The sequence below is a fragment of the Anas platyrhynchos genome, chromosome 3 (genome assembly GCF_047663525.1).
Source record: "Anas platyrhynchos isolate ZD024472 breed Pekin duck chromosome 3, IASCAAS_PekinDuck_T2T, whole genome shotgun sequence".
In the NCBI taxonomy this organism is placed as follows: Eukaryota; Metazoa; Chordata; class Aves; order Anseriformes; family Anatidae; genus Anas; species Anas platyrhynchos.
This window is the reverse complement of record NC_092589.1, coordinates 86349795-86367161: the sequence shown is the minus strand read 5'-3', so window position 1 is coordinate 86367161 and position 17367 is coordinate 86349795. Positions and strand designations below refer to the sequence as shown.

Sequence of the window (17367 nt, the reverse complement as noted above, 5' to 3'; positions counted from 1 at the left end):
GGAAGTGATGAGAAGCTTTCAAGGAATTTTGGATAGAGGACGTGATCTAATTTTGCTGAATTTCTGGTCCTTTCTGGGCATGATCTGTGATGGTAACATCCCTGTTTTGTTATCCTGCTTCTAATGGAGCTGCGGATCTCTCTGTCTTTTTGACAAGACCATTGCCTTTACTAGGGATCACTGTTAAGGTTAGCTGGGAGATGGTTGAGGAGCGACATGAGCCCATATTAGTTGTGCAGGAAACAGAAATGTTACAGCAGAAGAGTTTCCAGTCTGACAGGCAAAGATATTGAAGGCCGAGTGGCTGAAAACTGCAGGAGAGGTGAATTCTGAGTAGAAGCAGGAAAGGGTTTCAGTGAGGGCATTAATTGACTGTGGGAACAATTTACCAAGATGGATAGGTTCCCCGTCATTAACAGTTAAGGAATGGAGCTTAGGGGAAAGCAGTTTGAAGGAAACTCCTTACTCCTAAGCAAAATTGATTCAGGGATGCTGGAAGTCAGAACAGATAACCCCAGTGGTCCCGCCTGGCCTGGCGCGAGGATGGCTTCTAAGTATTTCTGCAAAGTCAGTGGGAGCCTGTTCTGCTGTTACCTGTTGCAAGTCAGGATAGAGAAATGAAAACCAGGGGAGAAAGCCTGGATGCTTCAGCTGAGGTGGACTTTATCAGCTGAGCTGAATAGAATAAGCAATTAACTCATTTAAGCAGTTGTGTATATCAACATTATTGCTGGTTTTAGCCCTAATAAAGAAACCAGCTCCAAGTACTGGGATGAAAGGGAGATGTCTCTGGGGATGTTTTTCTTGTGGGTAGCAATACAGCCTAACAGTAAAACCAAACCCATGAAAACAGAGGTTCAAAAAACAGTCAGCCTGCTCAAAACGTGGAAGACAAACATTGGATCATAATAGTAGACTACTTAGCTCAGTTTTCTTTGCCATGTTAGAGATGGATTAGGATCATATCAGGTAAGCAGCTCCTGATTTTGTTTCATGGGCAGCGTGGCTGCTTAACAGAAAGAGGTGACATTGCCTATTCCTGTTTGTATTTATGGCTAGTATTCTTTCGTGACTACAAGGAAATTAAAAAAAAAAAAAAAATCAACTTTGAATTGCCCACCTGAGGTGAGATAAACAGGATGCCTGTGGAAGCTGCAGTCTCGTTATGGCATACAAGATGAGGTGGGAGTGTTTCTTCCCCTCAGACTTCACAGTGGATGGATATTTTGATGGCTTACCTTACAGAGTCTCCTGGTCTGCTGGGATGTAAGAAAAGCAAAATAATTTGATGCTAAAGCAGCCTATCCTAAAAGAATACAAAGGCTTTCACAAACTGAGGTATGAATAGCCATGAAATGAGTTTTTCTGAACGTAGCATTTCTAATTGGAGGAATACCCTTTTCAGGTTCCTTTTAGTTACGTCAAGTGCTGGGAAGCCGGGAAGCAGCAAGGTAAAAACCCAAATTCCACAAAGAGGGCTGGGGTAACCCCCTTGGTAGATTGCCAGAGGAGGATGCACTGATCTTCACCAGGCTCTTGACAGGAGCTCAGGTCCTCTGTGTAGTGTGGTGAGGAAGGAAGAGGTGGCACTGCTCTTTGGAGCATCTCGTCTCTGCTGTGGGTTTCCGTGGGCTGAGCACTGGAGGTTTGTAACTTGGAGCAACCACAAACATGAGGCAGGATCGTGAGGCTGACGCACTCCTGCGGCACGGATCCAGTTGTATGGGAAGACAAAGGTCCTGTGGTTTTCGTGGGGAGGCATCAGCTGGCGTCTGTTGTGGCAGATGCTCTGAGCATCAGTCTTCAACAACAAGGCATGATTTAACGGGATTTTTAATGTAAATAATTCTCTCGCTTCATTTTACAGACTTCAGTCAACTTACTAGGGGGAGGAGGAGGAGGAGATGTGACTTTTTTGGCTAAAAATTTTCAGGGCATTTTGTTTAAATTTATGCAGCTGGCACACCCACAGCTGATAACTCACGCAGATGTCATGTGGAGAATCGCAAAGCTTCTGGATTAAAAAAAAAAAAAAGGCAAAAAAAAATCCCCAACAATTTATTTCCCTTCAACATCTTAATTAGGTTTATAAAATTAAAAGGAGAAATTGGGAAATGTGTGTTTGTGGGAGAAACTCTCATGGTGTGAAGGGTAAAGTATTAGGGATCTGCTTAAAGCTGAGTGGCACTTAAACTTGTGTGCACAGTAGAGAGTACTGGAAGAAAAACTGTTTGTTTTGGGCCTCTCTTGCAGCTTTTTTTGTATTTATTTATTTTCTAAAAGAGAGAGGAAGATATTCTCATCCTTTACTTCTGCACTGACAACATGATTCCTGTTTGCAGTTTGTAAGGAAGCTGCAAGAGTCAGGTTGGTTTCGGTCCCAGGAGTGATGACGATGATGCAGTCGTTTTGCTGTTGTGGATAATGCATTGCTTGCAAGCAATTTGTAGCCTTCACGTGAAAAAGTGATCCCTGCACAATATGCCTCAAATCCAATACTGCGTATGTTTAAAAAAAAAAACAAAAAAACAAAGGGAGGAAGAAAAAAGCCAGTGAGACACAACCTGGTTATGCAGCCCATTTCTTCAGGAAGGCAGTCATCTTTAAAGCCCTTTGTCTTTCTAGTTTCTTGAGCTGGCTACTCTCTTATTTTCAAGGAAACAGCGATTCCATCACCAAAAGCTGTGCCTTTTCGTGGTGCATTTGGGTAGACAGGATGGGCTGTGCGACAAGAACAGCTCACATGCACTTTAAAAATCCTCTGATTTCCAAACAGCATCTGGGTCATATGATGCCCACAGGCGTGATTCATCCACCTGGGCTTTATGCCAATCAGCGGCTGTGTGGGTCCAACACTCCAGGAATACTGTAAAAATATTAAAGCTGTATTTTTTTTTTCATCAAATAATTCCGTTGATGATAGCTGTAAAAATACAGCGTGTAATTTGTAGCTTCTTTCTGAAGGAATTTGTTTCATTAAGTAGATAAAAAAAAATACAGCACGGACTGAAGAGAATGCAGAGAGGATTGAGACAAATGAGTACAGCTTCCCTCAGCCCCACATGCTTTCTTTCTCAAGGTTGCTGGCTTGGTATAAAATCCTCTGTGAGGCAGATGTCGTCTTCACCTGACTGCATCTGCTTGGAGCCCAGCTAGCTGGTAAGAGCTGACATTAGGTAGCTGCAGTCAGCTAAAAACTGCCAGCCTTCTGCTTCTGTTGGGCTTTTGCATGAGGATGATAATCTCTTTGAGGGGCAGAAACCCCATACGTTTAGTACATACCTAATGCCTTTTTATGCAGGGAAGTTAGTTTTCAGGAGATGAGATCATGCTTATTTTTAGGCATGTGTATTATGCAGACAGACACTCTTAATTAAAGATTCAACGAGCCTTCTTTAGGAAACCATGGAGCTGCATTTTTACAAGATGTCTAGGAAAACAAAAATATGTGCAGCTGGGTAGAGTGTGCTTCTTTTTTTTCTCCCTCTCAGATGTACCAACGTGTTTATCTCAGTGGACACCTATAGACACCTAGAGACTCTTCTGGGACATGCCAGGTTGCTCACCTTGCATTTCTAGTTGCCTATGTACTTCAAAAACTGAGCCCCTAATGATTTTGAAAACCAGCTACATCTTTTACCTCCTACTTGTTACAGCCCTATGCAGATTATTTTTAAAAAGCTTCTTCTAGAGAGTAAAGGCTGACATTCCCACAGTAGGACTAGAGAGACAGCCTTCTAAAAATGAAGCGAGGAAGCATAACCTTTGCCAACTTGCAGAGAAACAGCAGTGTTTGACTGCGATGAATTTAAAACTGGAAAAAAATATTTTCTCCTCTCTCTTCCTGAGCTTGTGACTTTCTGTCATGTGGATGTGGGACAGGATAGAAGGAATGCACTCAGGTTTGTAAATGAGTCTGGGTTATGGGGGCCTTGCTCTGATGTATTGTTTTGCTTTTTTCTTTCGTTCATCTAGATAAAGAAGAGGCAACAAGATGTGGTGAGGTTTCTGGAAGCCAATCGCATCGAGTTTGAAGAAGTGGATATCACAATGTCAGAGGAGAAAAGACAGTGGATGTACAAAAACATTCCCGAGGACAGGCAGCCCGCACAAGGCAACCCGCTGCCACCGCAGATATTCAGCGATGACCGGTACTGTGGAGTAAGTAGCTGCCGTGGTGTATGTGCCCTGTTGGCCACTGAAACAGACAGACCTTGCTGTTGAGCTTCTTCAGCAGTATCTGAAGGTTAAGGTTAAAGTTTGGGGGAGGAGGATCCTGCGGTGAAAATTTAGATCATCCATAAACACGTGTGTTGTCTTCAGCTAGCGGATGCCCTCTGTGGATGTAAGAATTGGTAACATTACCTGCTTCGTGTACAGCCTGTTGATGGTGAAGTCCCTTGTAAGGCTGCTAATATCTGTGTAGTTCTGGTTTTGCTGCTACTTGGGTCTAGGCCAAGCGTAAAAATTCAGAAGGAAATTTTTGGTACAGTAAATGAGAGCACTGCCTAGATTGAGTTACATTGTCATTGTAATTAAGCTCCCTCTCTGCTGCTGTTATAGCATAAATCTAATTTATGCTCAGAAAGCCTTGATGCAGTCGGAGTCTCTAGGATAAACAAAACCTATTTGCTATTTGAACTTGGGAAGAGCTTTATTTTTCCCTAAAGAAAAGCAGCTTGAGACTTCTCTTTTTCTGCTGAAAGACTGGTAAGCTTGAGAGCTTGCGAATCTGACAGCAGATCGATGGGTGGGCTAATTTGTCTGATGGTGTAAGCTGCAATAACTCCTCCATCTGCTAGTGCAAGCTGAAGTGGTAGTCTTTGACTGATACATTAAGAACGGTGCCATATGAATGTTTTATTTCCCTGCTTAGCCAGCAGCCCTGATTTTTAGGTGCTCTTATAGTCTGGGAGAATCTTCCCAGAGCTGAGACTCTTAACAAAATGCTGTAAGAAGATCAGAGCTGGGTCCTCTCTGCCTTGCTACGTTCTTTTGTGCTTCAGCTGTGTCATCTGTACGTCCTTTAGGAGGCAGGGCTGAGATGACCGCCAGGCTGGCTGGTGAGGTTGACAGATTTGCGACGCTGGGTGCATCAGGAAGCAATTTTGTGACTTTTGTATGCGAATTTGGTAGGAGGTTGCCATGGGGAAGTTGGGGTCACAGTAGCTGGACCAGAGTAAGTGTGGGCACTGTGTAGGTGTCTGGCTGCAGCGTGGTGGAGAGAAATCCAAGCGGACTTCCCCCTGCCTGACTCCACTGCAGCGCAGCTGAGCTGCTTGTGGCTGCTGGGTGATCCCCATCAGCTGAGAACCCATCAGCTGCGCTGCGCTGGGTGGGTAGCTTAGGGCAGGAAGTGCACAAGGAGGATCCAGGATACTCGGCCACAAACAGACTGAGTATGATGCAGCAGCTAATTGGCTTTCTGAAACAAGATATTCAACATCCCTCCATATTTGTATTGGCCTTCCTTGTGTGCTTTCTACCTCAGTTATTTAACTCATACCTTCCTACTTCAGAGTGAGAAATGTCCATTAAAGAAAAGTATCTGGGACATGGAAGGAATTTTAACAATCACTTATGGAGCAGCTTCCTCACTTGCAAATAACAATATTTGCATTGTTCATTGTGATGCTAGTTTGTCTGCGGAATACATTTTTTTAAGCAGTTGTTTTTTATCCTTTCTGCATCTCTGCAGCTTTTCTTTATGGCGTGTTTTAACTTAGTCTTAGAAATTGCTGTTTGGCATTAGCACGGCCAAAGATGTCATGCAACATGTGAGATGATCTTGTTAATCTGTCTGCTCAGCTGATAGCTGTTTTGAGCAGAGTTAATCCTATTACCAGACCTCACTGGCTGCAGGAACACCTTTAATGAGCAAACATGCTTTGAAAGGAACTGTGTATTTTCTAGGATGAAGGAAAAAATATCTGCCATATCTCCTACATCCATCGTTTAACCTGACAGCATTAGGTAATGAAGTTCTCAGGTAATAAATTGGGGGCAGAACATTAGGCAGGAGACAAAGGAGGTGAGTACTGGAAAGGAAGTTGGAATATCACACAGAAGTTAGCTGAAGTCAGCAGACATCGTGTCTCCATTTTGATTTCCACAGTGAGGGTTTTCATATGTTTATCTTGGTATGTTTAAAAAAAAATCACTATTAAATAACTTAAACTAAAAAATAACCACCAGGATTTCGGTTCATTGAGTTAGTGAAAATTGTAGCTTATTCCTGATTTGTGTCCAGGCAACTTCTGATCCAATTTGCTCTATTAACAAACACTGTCTGCTTCTTTGCCTGCCAGTTCGACAGTCTCAGCACGCTACCAGGAAACTGCCTGGGTACTCATTCTGACTTACACCTTATTACTGACAGTACAGACTGGTCAGATCCATTGCTGTTTCCCTAAATGTAGGAGGGCCAGACAAGCAAAAGCAAGGTATATTCTTTATTTTGTTCATGCTCTTTCAAGAAAGATGCTTGAGGTTGTGATGTAAGAGCCCTGACTCCATGCCATGCTCGTAGCCCTACTGTTTCTTCTGTATTAGTAAAAGCATTAATGTTTAGGGTATGTTTTTTTTAGCTCCTCCTGTCCCTGTTTTTCTGGGTAGGACACTACCGTTTGAAGCAATCAGTTTGCAGAATGTAACTGCACTGTAGAGGAAGTTTGGCTTCAGTGTTTTCAGTAACTACCCAAAAAGGCTTGGTGTTGGCTATTTGAATATGTATGAGCTGTTATAAGGGGAAAAAAGGCACAAAAAGATGACCTTTTTTCACAATATAATGTTTCCTCTACCACAGTGGGAGGGATTCTTCTGGTACTAACAAACTCCACATTTTGAAGTGTGAGCGAGACCTTGAAATTTCTGAGTTGATGTAACTGCAGATACGATCGTTAATCTTTTCTTTTCCTTTTTTCATTCTGACATCCATTCCCCAATTTTTCGGTAACAAGCTTAGCTAATAGGATTTTGAAGTAAGTAAGGATTGTTTTTCAGCAAGAACAGTTTTTTATTTCATGTGAACAAACCAGATAAGAGCTGTGAGCACACAAGAACACAAATCACTTTACTGATAACCCAGTGTTATGTCATAGCAATGTCACTGATAATTTACATATTTTTATGACTTTACAGTCAGTTGTTTCATCTTAGTGGCATTACTGCACCATTGTAAGTCTGTGAGTAGAGTCTACATTTCAGTCAAATTGGACACACGAACCTCATTTAATTACAGTTGTGTGAATCTGATTGCTGCAGTTCTTGCTTTAGTGCTCTGTGAAAGTTAGAAATGTCAGTGCCTGTTCTGTGTTCACAGAGGGAACTCACACATTTTGCTTAAAGAAAAGTAAGATTGAGATAGATTGGAAAAGGCTACAAAAAACGGGACAAGTAGAGCGATTTTTCTCAACAGGAGCTAGATAATATTTTGGCCTCTGAAGGAATTTTTGTTTGACTAGAAATCTACAGGTTTTTGATTCAGGAATCCTTAACTTTACAGGGATGATGTAGGCTATCATCATCAAATGAAGCGCTATATATGAGACCTTCAGTTAACGTTTTGTTTCATGTAATAGTACATACTTCTTTGGGTAGCTCTTTCTAAAGCAGTTTCATCATGTAATGAGATCACAGATAATCACGAGTCTCAGAATTGAAGAAGGCATTCATCCAGTTTTAGTCATCTTAGGATGACATTTGGCGATTCTGCTATGTGCTGTGCTTTAACCCCTTTCTTTAAGGCATTGGCATTATTCTAATTTGGGAAAGAAGTGCTTATTAGGAAGGCTAGTCTGTTCTCACCACTGTGTGTACTACTGAGACACTGACCTGAAGAACTGCATTGTTCTATTGGCTTGCTGCCACTCATTTACTATAGATTTTTCAGCCTGTGTCTGTCCAGAAGCCTATGATGATTGCTTTAAAAATCTTTTCTTTCCTTTTTTGTCTTTGTTTTTCTTCCACCAGAAGGTACCATGTGACCTTTTAACAGCAGGGTTCTAATCCTCTCCCTTACTAAAGTGTGGATCGACATTTTAGTCTTACATTAAATGTCCATCTCTAGCATTTTTCAGATGAATTTCGCTGGAGTCCTTGTGCACAATAACGGAGGGCCGAGCATTGACCCCTGCCAGCAGCTGAGCACCCACACAGCTTCTTGCTCACTCATCTCCCCTTCCCCCCTACCTCACCCAGCAGGACTTGGGGAGAACAGGAAGAGCAAAAAAAAAAAAAAAAATAGAACTTGTGAGCTGAGATAAAGAGAGTTTAGTGGATGAAGAAAAGGCGGGGACACAAAGAGCAGATGATGGGAAGGCAATCACTCACAACTTCCCAAAAGCAGACCAGGGCCAACCCAGTCTCTGAGCAACAGCTGCCTTGAAAGAAGAACCCTCCCTCCCCAGCTCTTATTGCTGAGCATGCTGTTACATGGTATGTAGTATCTCTTTGGCCAGTTTGGATCAGCTCCCTCAGCTGTGCCCCGTTCCAAACTCCTTGCCCACCTCCAGCTTATTCATTTTGAAGGGTGAGAATGGGGCACAGTGAGAAACAGGCAAGACTTTGATGCTCTGCAAGTGCTGTTGGGCAGTAGCCAAAACACTGGTGTGTTATCAAGGCTGTTTTAGTCACAGATCCAAAACCCGGTACCCTGTGTGTGCTGCAAAGGAAGCTAACTCCATGCCAACCAGACTCGGTAAATCTTGACTTGCTTGATTGTGGCACATTTTGCATTTATGGATGACCTGCCTAATGGCTTCAGCGTTCAGGTCCACTCCTCAGTCACAAGCCCACCTGTACCTTGCGTGTCCTCCTGGACGTGTCATGGGCCTGCTGAGCTGTGAATAAATAGCTCACCCTTATGTTCCCACCTGAGGTCCACCGGAGCCATTCCAAATCTGGCAGCCTGCTCTCCCTGCTGATTGTTTCGGTGCACCTTGGTGGCGTGGCTCACAGGCATGGCAGTGAGAAAGCTGCCCTAGCTACCTACTCAAGTTCTCCCAAGTGCCTTGCTGCCCTGCAATTAGTTGCCTCGGGGCATGCTGTGTGGGATTTCCAGCGGGGTGGTTAACCCTATGAAGAGCCGTAATCAGCACCAGTACAAGCAATGTGGTTACACAGGGTTATGCAAGAAATTGGAAGGCCACTGCAATGAGGGTGAAAGCAGAAGATGTCTTTGATCATTCCTTCACAAAGTGGCTCCTGGAGTAGAGGAGAAAGGACCAACTGCTGATTGTCTCCACAAAATGGTTCGCAGAATACGGGGATGGCAGTGCAGGGGCCAAATACCAGATTAGGCTCAAGGCCAGTGCTTTTCTTATAGCTCTTCCAGGCAAACCAGAATAATAACACAGCCACAGCAACATTAACAGCCCCTGGTGTGTGATGTACAGAAGGAAAGGGAGCAAGCAATGGAGCAAGTGAGGGAACAAATCAATCAACATCCAGAACAGAGAAGTCAACGTTGTAACCAGCGGCAGCAAGTGACAGGTAAACAGCTCTAAGTTCAGCCTGGCACACACTTATCAAATCTGTCACTGTCTTGAACCCTCAGAAGTCCCTGTTCAGGAGCCAAAACAGATTGCTGTTAGTGCCTAAGGAGCCACACAGATGGTTGCTCACGCCACTCCTCCAAGCAGGACAGGGAAGAGAATAGGAAGAGAAGTGAGAACAACAGGTGGGTCAGGAGAAGCATTTCAGTAAGTGAAGGTAAGGGGATAAAACGACCAAGTGATACGAGACGATCCCATACCATATCCCAAAAGCAGACAGCTCCAGCATGTCTCTGAGCAATGGCTATCTTGGAAGACAACCCCATGACCCCACGTATTTATTGCTGAGCGTGATGTTATCTGGTGTGGAATATCCCTCTGGCCAGCTGAATTCTTCCCAACCCCACTGCAGGTGGTGCTGGGGAGCAGAGTAAAAACCAGACAGAGCTCTGATGCTGTGCAGGCACTGCTGGGCAACAGCCAACACACCGGTGTGTTACCAAGGCTGCTGTAGTCACAGATCCAAATCACAGCACCATGGGGGCTCCTGTGAAAAAAAATATGAACTGAGTCCCGGCCAGATCCAATAAAAATGTGAAGATGAAGACTGTAGTTCATTTTCTTTTCTAAGTTTATGCTATTAAATCCTTTGCTTCCAAGGTTACAGGAAAAAAAAATCTAAATGTTCTACCTCTCATTGCATATTTATCTTACACTAGTTAGCATGTGAGTTGCTCAGATTTTTTTCTAAAGAGTCACCGATAGGATACACCATAACACTAGTCAGTATCCTGCAAGTTAAAAGCACTATCTAAAAAAAGAAGGGATAAGTAATTATCTTACTTAGTGCAAGATAAAAGTGATTTTTTGTACAGACTCTGAAACTCCAGACAGATGGAGAGGTCGCTGTGGCCGGGTACGTTAGGGCTAGGTTCAAAGAGGGAGTGTAGCATGATGCCAAGGACTGACATTGGGTACGTGGCTCTTGAGTAGAAATTGCAGCCCCCTGGTACAGCTCTAGAAAGAAATGCTGGAGAAGCGGAGTCTGAAATTAGGCCTGTACCTCACACCTCCCCCTTCTGTTCTCTCTGATACCCCCACAAGTGAACACAGCCTTCTCAGGCTAGAAGCCAATCCTGGATCTTCTCAGAAGACAGAAAATCTCCACTTCCCCATGAAGCTGCACTCTAATTTTAACCTTACAAGCTCAAGTTAGCACACTGAAGCAGTGACAGTTTTATATGCACAAAATCTGCCACTGATGTGAGATTGCCTGAAATTTAGGCCAACCAAAATTAAGGTGGGAGTTTGAGCTGAAGGGAAAATATTTACATAGCAGGCTAACTCTTCTTTCTTTTTTTTTTTCCTGGAAGCTGCTCAGATGGTTTAGAGTGCTAGGGTAAGTAAGCACTGATGGAGTGCCGGGTGGGCACAGCAGCAGAGACAGGGACACATGATATTTGTTGTCCTTCCCTGAAATGTTATACGTGGGTCTATAGACAAGAAAGAAATCAAATATGCTGCTGGAAGGGGTGCAGTGTTCTTGAGAGACTAGGCAGTGCACGGGGAATTACCATGGCACTGATTTCTCTACACTGTTAAGTGTCAGTCTCTTCTGTTATTTTTTTTAAGATCCTGGAAAAAAATCCTATACTTTTTTTGTCCTTTTTTATGTGTGTGAAATAGCAATTCGGTAACTACTCGTTGATAAGAGGAAAAAGAAAAGAGAGGGTCTAAGAAAAATGCCTAGAGACCATCCCAGAATTTCTGTCCTGGGCTGTCGTTGGGGAGTTTGTCTTACTTCTTGTGCCCACAGGTACACAAAGCTTGAACTCTGTTTCTCTGGATCCTCAAGCAATATGGCATAATTCACCTCTAGCATGCCTGCTGTAGTGTCTTTAGGAGCCAGGGCAGTTGTGAGGCTAGCTTGGTATCCAGCAAGCCTACATTTGCTTCCCTGCACCTGTGCAAATGTCTTATCCAACTCACTCAGCATCATGGTGGTCCCATTCTGCCTTCACAAGAGGGATAATCTTGTTTGATACAAGTTAGTGTGAATTCCTCAGGGATCACATACTGTCTATTTAGATAATGAGTGATTACGCTGCAACTTTCTTGATAAATTACTTTTTCTATTAGTTAGAATTTCCCCATGTGGTCAGTTTAAGCTGTTTGTTGAAATCGTTTTGAGTCACCTTTACAATTGCACATCCACAGAGCCTGGGCTGAATGTGAGTGACCTGGGGACAGTGACACGGAGCTGTTTGCCTTCCTGATGAAGCTTTTTTCTCATGCAAGGAACACAGAAGACAGAGCTGGTGTTGGAAAGCAGCCCCTGCCCAGACGTCTTCTCCATGCTGACAGTATCGAGCACTGGTTGTCCCTGTGCTGACTGCTCAGGCCATTTGCAAGATCCACACGGCTGTAGCTTTCAGGCTGTATCAGTGCTTTTGCCATCCACTTCCCCACTGCTTTTCCATGTTGCAAGACAGAGCTCTAGCTCTGTGTGGTATGTATACAAGGAGCACGGTGCCAGAGGCAAAATGTATCCAGCCTGCCCAGTGTTAGAGCTTAAGAAGGTAGAAACTCAGCAGTAATAAGGTAATGCAAGAATTTTTTCATCCCCAGAGCAGTTAGAGCTGGTACCAGTAATGTGTCAGTGCTTGCTGTCTGTCCTGTAGTATGTATTATATCTAGTTTATGTATTTTAAAAGAGCTAAAGATGACCAGTGTAAAATTAGAACCATCACCTTAACAGAATATAGTAGAAAATACCACAATTTGTCTTTTTTTTTTTTTAATTGCACTGATGTTCTGCAGGACTCATGGATAATCAGTGTGGCATCAGTTACCAGCAATTTTGTTTGGGATCCTAGTTCTCTTTTGCATGAAACCAGGACACGATGTCATGCAAAATATTGTGCCATAATTTCTTGGGGATAAGGAGTTTATTCTTGAATGGGTCATGATGACTTTGGTTATTGGCTTTTATAAAAGGCCTGGGCTAGTAAAATATACCGAGGAAAAGATAAGGAAGTGTGTTAAATGGCTGTAATATTTTGAGGGTACGTAGTATTGTACGGGAAATAGATGGAGCAACATCTAGTGAGGGTTGTGGCTGTTGTCAGAGAACAAGAAGGATAAAATAACTAATTCAGTGCACCATTGCACCACTTGCAATCACGTTTATATGGGTATGTTTAAGAAACGCTTTGAAGATGCAGCAGTTACAGTCCATTTATAAATAACCATGGTGTTAATACATCACATCACCAGTACAGTTAGTGTGCCTTTCTGCTTTCTTTATTGCCTTTCTATTGCTGTTCTGTGAAGGAACCACAGAAAACAAAGAAAAGGTTGAAAGATGTTCTCAGCAGTGCCTCATTCCCCAAATAAACAGAGGGAAAGGGAAATCTGTTGTGTTTTGTGGTTTGTGCTCAGAGGTGTCACCTGATCTTGGGAGGAGTAAAATGTTCAGAGAGGAAAAGCAACTGGTGTGGTTGTCGTGCCTATTGTAAAGTTACAGCTGCCTTAAAACATGTTAAAGCCGACATAGGTCCGTGCAGGTTGGTTAATTTATGTCTTTTAGCCATGATTTCTTGTAAGGGGATGACTACCATTGCTCACTCCCTGAGGTTTCAGTCCCTCTCTCTTCTCCAACTCCTGTCATTGCCGGATTTGATAATATTCTTATCCAAATAAACAGCTGGACACAGAAAATAATGAGCTAGAAGGTGCACAGGAGTGGGGCACCTGTTGCCATCCACAGAACTTTCTCTGCCACTGTTCCCCCCAGATATCCCCCTGCCCTGTCAGTTCTTGGACAGCCCGTGTCTGTGTACCCTGAGTGAATGGCAGACACCAGGGCAGCGTGCCTTTGGCATACCCTGTCCAAACAAGAGAGCTGGAGCTGGCACGGGGCTCCTCTTTATTAAAGCCTTTGTTTTTGCAAGCCTACAACTGGAGAGATTACGGAAATAACCATCTAGCCCTTAGGAGGAGAGAAGCAGGATGCTTTGTAGAATCAGTTACATAAGCTCTTTAAAAATCCTGCCCAGAGATCTTATCAGAAGGGTAGCTAATGGGAAGCTGCGCTATGTTTTGGCTGTCCTGTGTCGTGTAGATGAGATCTTCTTATTTTGTATCTATGTAGTAGTGCAAACAGGCTCACACCCGTGTGCTCACACTCCAAGGAGAACCGTGCTGAGTAAGGCTTTCCATTGTAATCCTAATCAGATCAGTGAGTGAATGTCAGCTGGCCCAGCGAACTCAGCTGCCCTTTTCAGGAAGGATGCTAACAGCTCGCTGGCATCCAGCACTAGCTCGGGCAGCAGCAGAGTGCTCCTTCAGTGCATTGAAATTGCGAGCTCGCCATTATTTCTTGTAAGAGCAATTACCTTGCCCCTTTTAAAATAATGGAGAGATCGCAATCAGACATTAAAAATGATTGCTGACGAGAAACAAATTAAAGCAGCATGGCAATAGATTTCTCTTTAAGTGCTGTACAATAATCAGTACATTTTTTTTAAATCATTATAAAAAGCAGTCGAGCTGCGCTTGGGCAAGTTGCTTGTTTTTCTGCTCCTTTGTGTGGCAAGCACCTGATAAACATTCAGGATTTGCCTGAGATGTTTAACAGCTCACTCTTTCTCTTCTTGTGAGTTAAAAGCCAGCACCAGCACAGCCAGCCTGCTCTTTTAAAGAAACTTCCTGGGAGGAATTTTACTCACAGTCGCTGTTTTGGAAATGTCATCAGGTAAAATGTGCTCCTGCTCCCAGCTGCAGCGATGTGCAGGCAGTATCTGTATAACTGCTAACTGCTAAATGAAATCTGCTCTGCGTTAATGGTTTACTTTGACCCGCTGTCATCACTCCCTTGTTATTATCCTTGAAGCACGAACCATAAGTTATGCTGGTCTGCAGTTCTGGCAGTTTTACCTTTGGTGTGCAGCAAATAGTTTCTTCCCAGCACTGCCAGGGTTTATTTACTACAGCCTTAGTGTACCTGAGCTACCTTGGAGGTGGCATTTCCAAGCAAGGGGGGATTCCCAAGGACCAGCAGCTTCCTACTGGGATAAATTGGCATAAAACCCACGTAAATGAGCACTTTCCCTGACTCTAGCTATTTTTCTGAAGCAAGTATATCACTAACTTATTAAATAATTCTTATTACATTCCTCTTTCATGAACTCCAGCCTTCTGGTAAGGCCACCTAAGTATTTAGTGTGCCTCCTGTGCTTCTGAGCTCTGCGTCGAGCGCCGCCCGTCCTGCTGCTGCAGTGAGCTTCGCAGCCGTCCTCCCGTTACTGCCTGGGGTGGGTTTGCTTCTGAAAACCTTTTCAGCCCCGGGCTGCCTCTAGTCTGGTTAAGAATCACTCTGCAGGAGCAGGGAAAGCAGAGATGAAAGCCAGGTCTGAAGCAGTCAGGTGGTTGGGATCCTGTTAAGAAGAATTTTCTGACTTGGAATAGCTTTTTACTCACCTTATTTATTGTCCTGTCGCTCCTCTGTCCCCTCAAACCATCCCGAGATGTATTTTTTACCCTAACTGGCGTTCATCATTCTCTGTAACCTTTCATACCTTCATCTTTGTGATTTATCACCTGTATTTTTATTTTTTTGTGGCTTTTCAGCTTCTCCAGAGGGATTGAGCATCCCTGCGTCGCTGATGATTCATGTCCACTGTCCCCTTTGGTTTATTAGCCTTAATCAGCTCCCGAGTCCGCCAGGATTTTGCGTGTTAATCACGTGCAATTAGCAGCTCTGGAAGGCACCAGGGATCATAATTTAAAGCAACAGACACGGTCGAAATGCTGTTTGTGTGCAGGGTTGCCTTCCACAGCGGTGCAGTGGGTGGCAATTTGCCACGCGTGTGTATTTTTAGGCTAACAGCTGCTTTCCCCGCGCCTCCAGGGGCGAGGCAGCGCTGCTCTGCTGGGATGCATGGAGCTGCGTGGTGCCGTGGCAAGGGGACTGCAGGAGCTCGCTGCTGGCAGCGAAGCCTGGTGCAGAACCAGGGGGCTGCTGCCTTGCCAAAAACAGGTTGGTGGTGGCCTTCCTCCGTGTGAGGCAGTGCCCCGTGGAGATTTATCAAGGGGAAGCTCTTGGCTTGCGAGTGGGCTGTGTATGAAGCTCCCAGCTTCCTCTGAAGCACCATTTGCCTTCCTCAGCCCCTGCTCTCAGCAGCAGGATGTTTGTTACGTGAGACAGGGATTTTCACGTCCCCACCCACTGAGTTAGTGTCTCTGCACGTGGCCCAAATGTTTCTGGTTTCTTTCAGTGAGTTAATCCAGCTTTGATCCAGCCAGCAGAAATGTGGAAAAAGCCTGTGGGCGCTTCTGGAAGTAAAAATTGGTAACTCGCACTTCAGAGGAAAGGGTGCTCTTGATAGGCACTGGAAATGATGTCTCCTTGAGCCGTGCTGCTGCAGAAATGCTTGCAACAGCTGCCTGGGTGGCTGCTTATGGTTCGCTGGGTTGTAATGAGCAGCTTCAACCAATTTACACCTGCCCTGATACTAAAAGGGTTCTTCCCTCTCTCCTGTGGGTTGTACCTGTCCAGTGCTGCCCTACCTTCAGCTGCACAATAGCGTGACGCACCTGTAGTTCAGCCCAGTGGAGGAAAACAAGGTTATTTCTCAGATCGGGCGCTGTCTTCACATGTGGGTGCTCATCTACCTCGTGTCCCTTGTGGCCTTTCATCTGCCGTAGCAAAGCCAGGCTGCCTCGTCCTCAGGTGGAACAGCAGCCATGCAGTTTTCAGGTCTTGTTCTTTGAGATCAAGGGCTCAATTGAACACCCCATGGCAGAGCTTCAGTATTGCTGAGTATTTCAGTAATTATTGCTGAGTATTTCAGTATTACTCATTTACTACTACATCACTGCTGAATGTATTACTTACCCAGGTATTTACTGAGCACGTGGTTCTCTTCTCAGCCATGGCACTGTTGGGGTTGCTTCCAGTACTGCTTCAGTTTTTGCTATGGCCTGACAGTTTTATTTGGATTTACTTTATGGCCATTAATTGATGTTAATTGTGTTCAGTTTATATGAGAATTTATGTTAAATTAGAAATTAGCATCAGTTCATCACCTTTATTGATTTTAATTGATGTAAATATGCCTGTTTCCTCTGGTTAATTGTATGCCTAATTTCAAAGTTGGGCAGAATGGATCACACCTAAAATTAACAAAGAGGGAGCTTGAAACTGTGCCTAAAATCTTAATGTGTTAGCATTTAAAAATGTGATAGTAATAGTTCTGTGCCCTTAATGATAAGCAGCATCTGCCTGCAAAGCCTGTTTTCCAGTCCGTGCTGCTGATCGTTGCAGGAGATTCCACCTTCCTTTGCTCCAGAGCGGCTTTATCCCTACAAACGCTTCGTTCCCCTGGCAGTGAAAGCAAATAAACTGAGCTCTTCCTGTAAAGCAACGTGAGTAGGTGGTGTTTGCTGGAAGTTATGCATCATGCTTGGAAAAAACACATGGGACTGAAAAACAGACGGAAGAAGCACGTGTGGAATACTGCCTGGTGCCCGGGTATGGCAAAGCAATGTGCCATCTCTTAAGAAGGCAGTGGCAAGAAGTCACCTTAAGAAGGAGATCTTGCTCCTTCTGCTCATGTCAGCCAATACATCTGAGGCCTTACGAACATCACGGGCTTCTGCTGGCTCTCTGCATCTTGGAGGGCAGATGGTTTTCATGTAGACATTGGCTGGGAAAGCACGTAGCACGAAGTGTGGCTGTTTCTAGGCTGAAGGTACTCGACTGTCTGCAGCTGCAGTGACACTTTGCTGGGAAGGTGGTGTCCACATCGGTGCAGCAGTGCTTTAACAATGAGAAATGAGCTCTCAAAAAGCAACCAGGTCAGAGGATAGG

General features: G+C 44.2%; 1 protein-coding gene across 2 annotated transcripts in view; it reads left to right on the top strand.

Moving 5' to 3' along the window:
* SH3BGRL2 (SH3 domain binding glutamate rich protein like 2) overlaps nt 1–17367 on the top strand; it is a 37770-nt gene that overhangs the window by 13735 nt on the left and 6668 nt on the right. Inside the window, exon 2 of one of the 2 annotated variants that reach the window (XM_072036249.1) lies at nt 3976–4161. In XM_072036249.1, the coding sequence (XP_071892350.1) occupies nt 3976–4161 (186 nt within the window). The remainder of the gene's footprint in view (nt 1–3975; nt 4162–17367) is intronic. The other variant, XM_072036248.1, reaches the window with a different exon arrangement.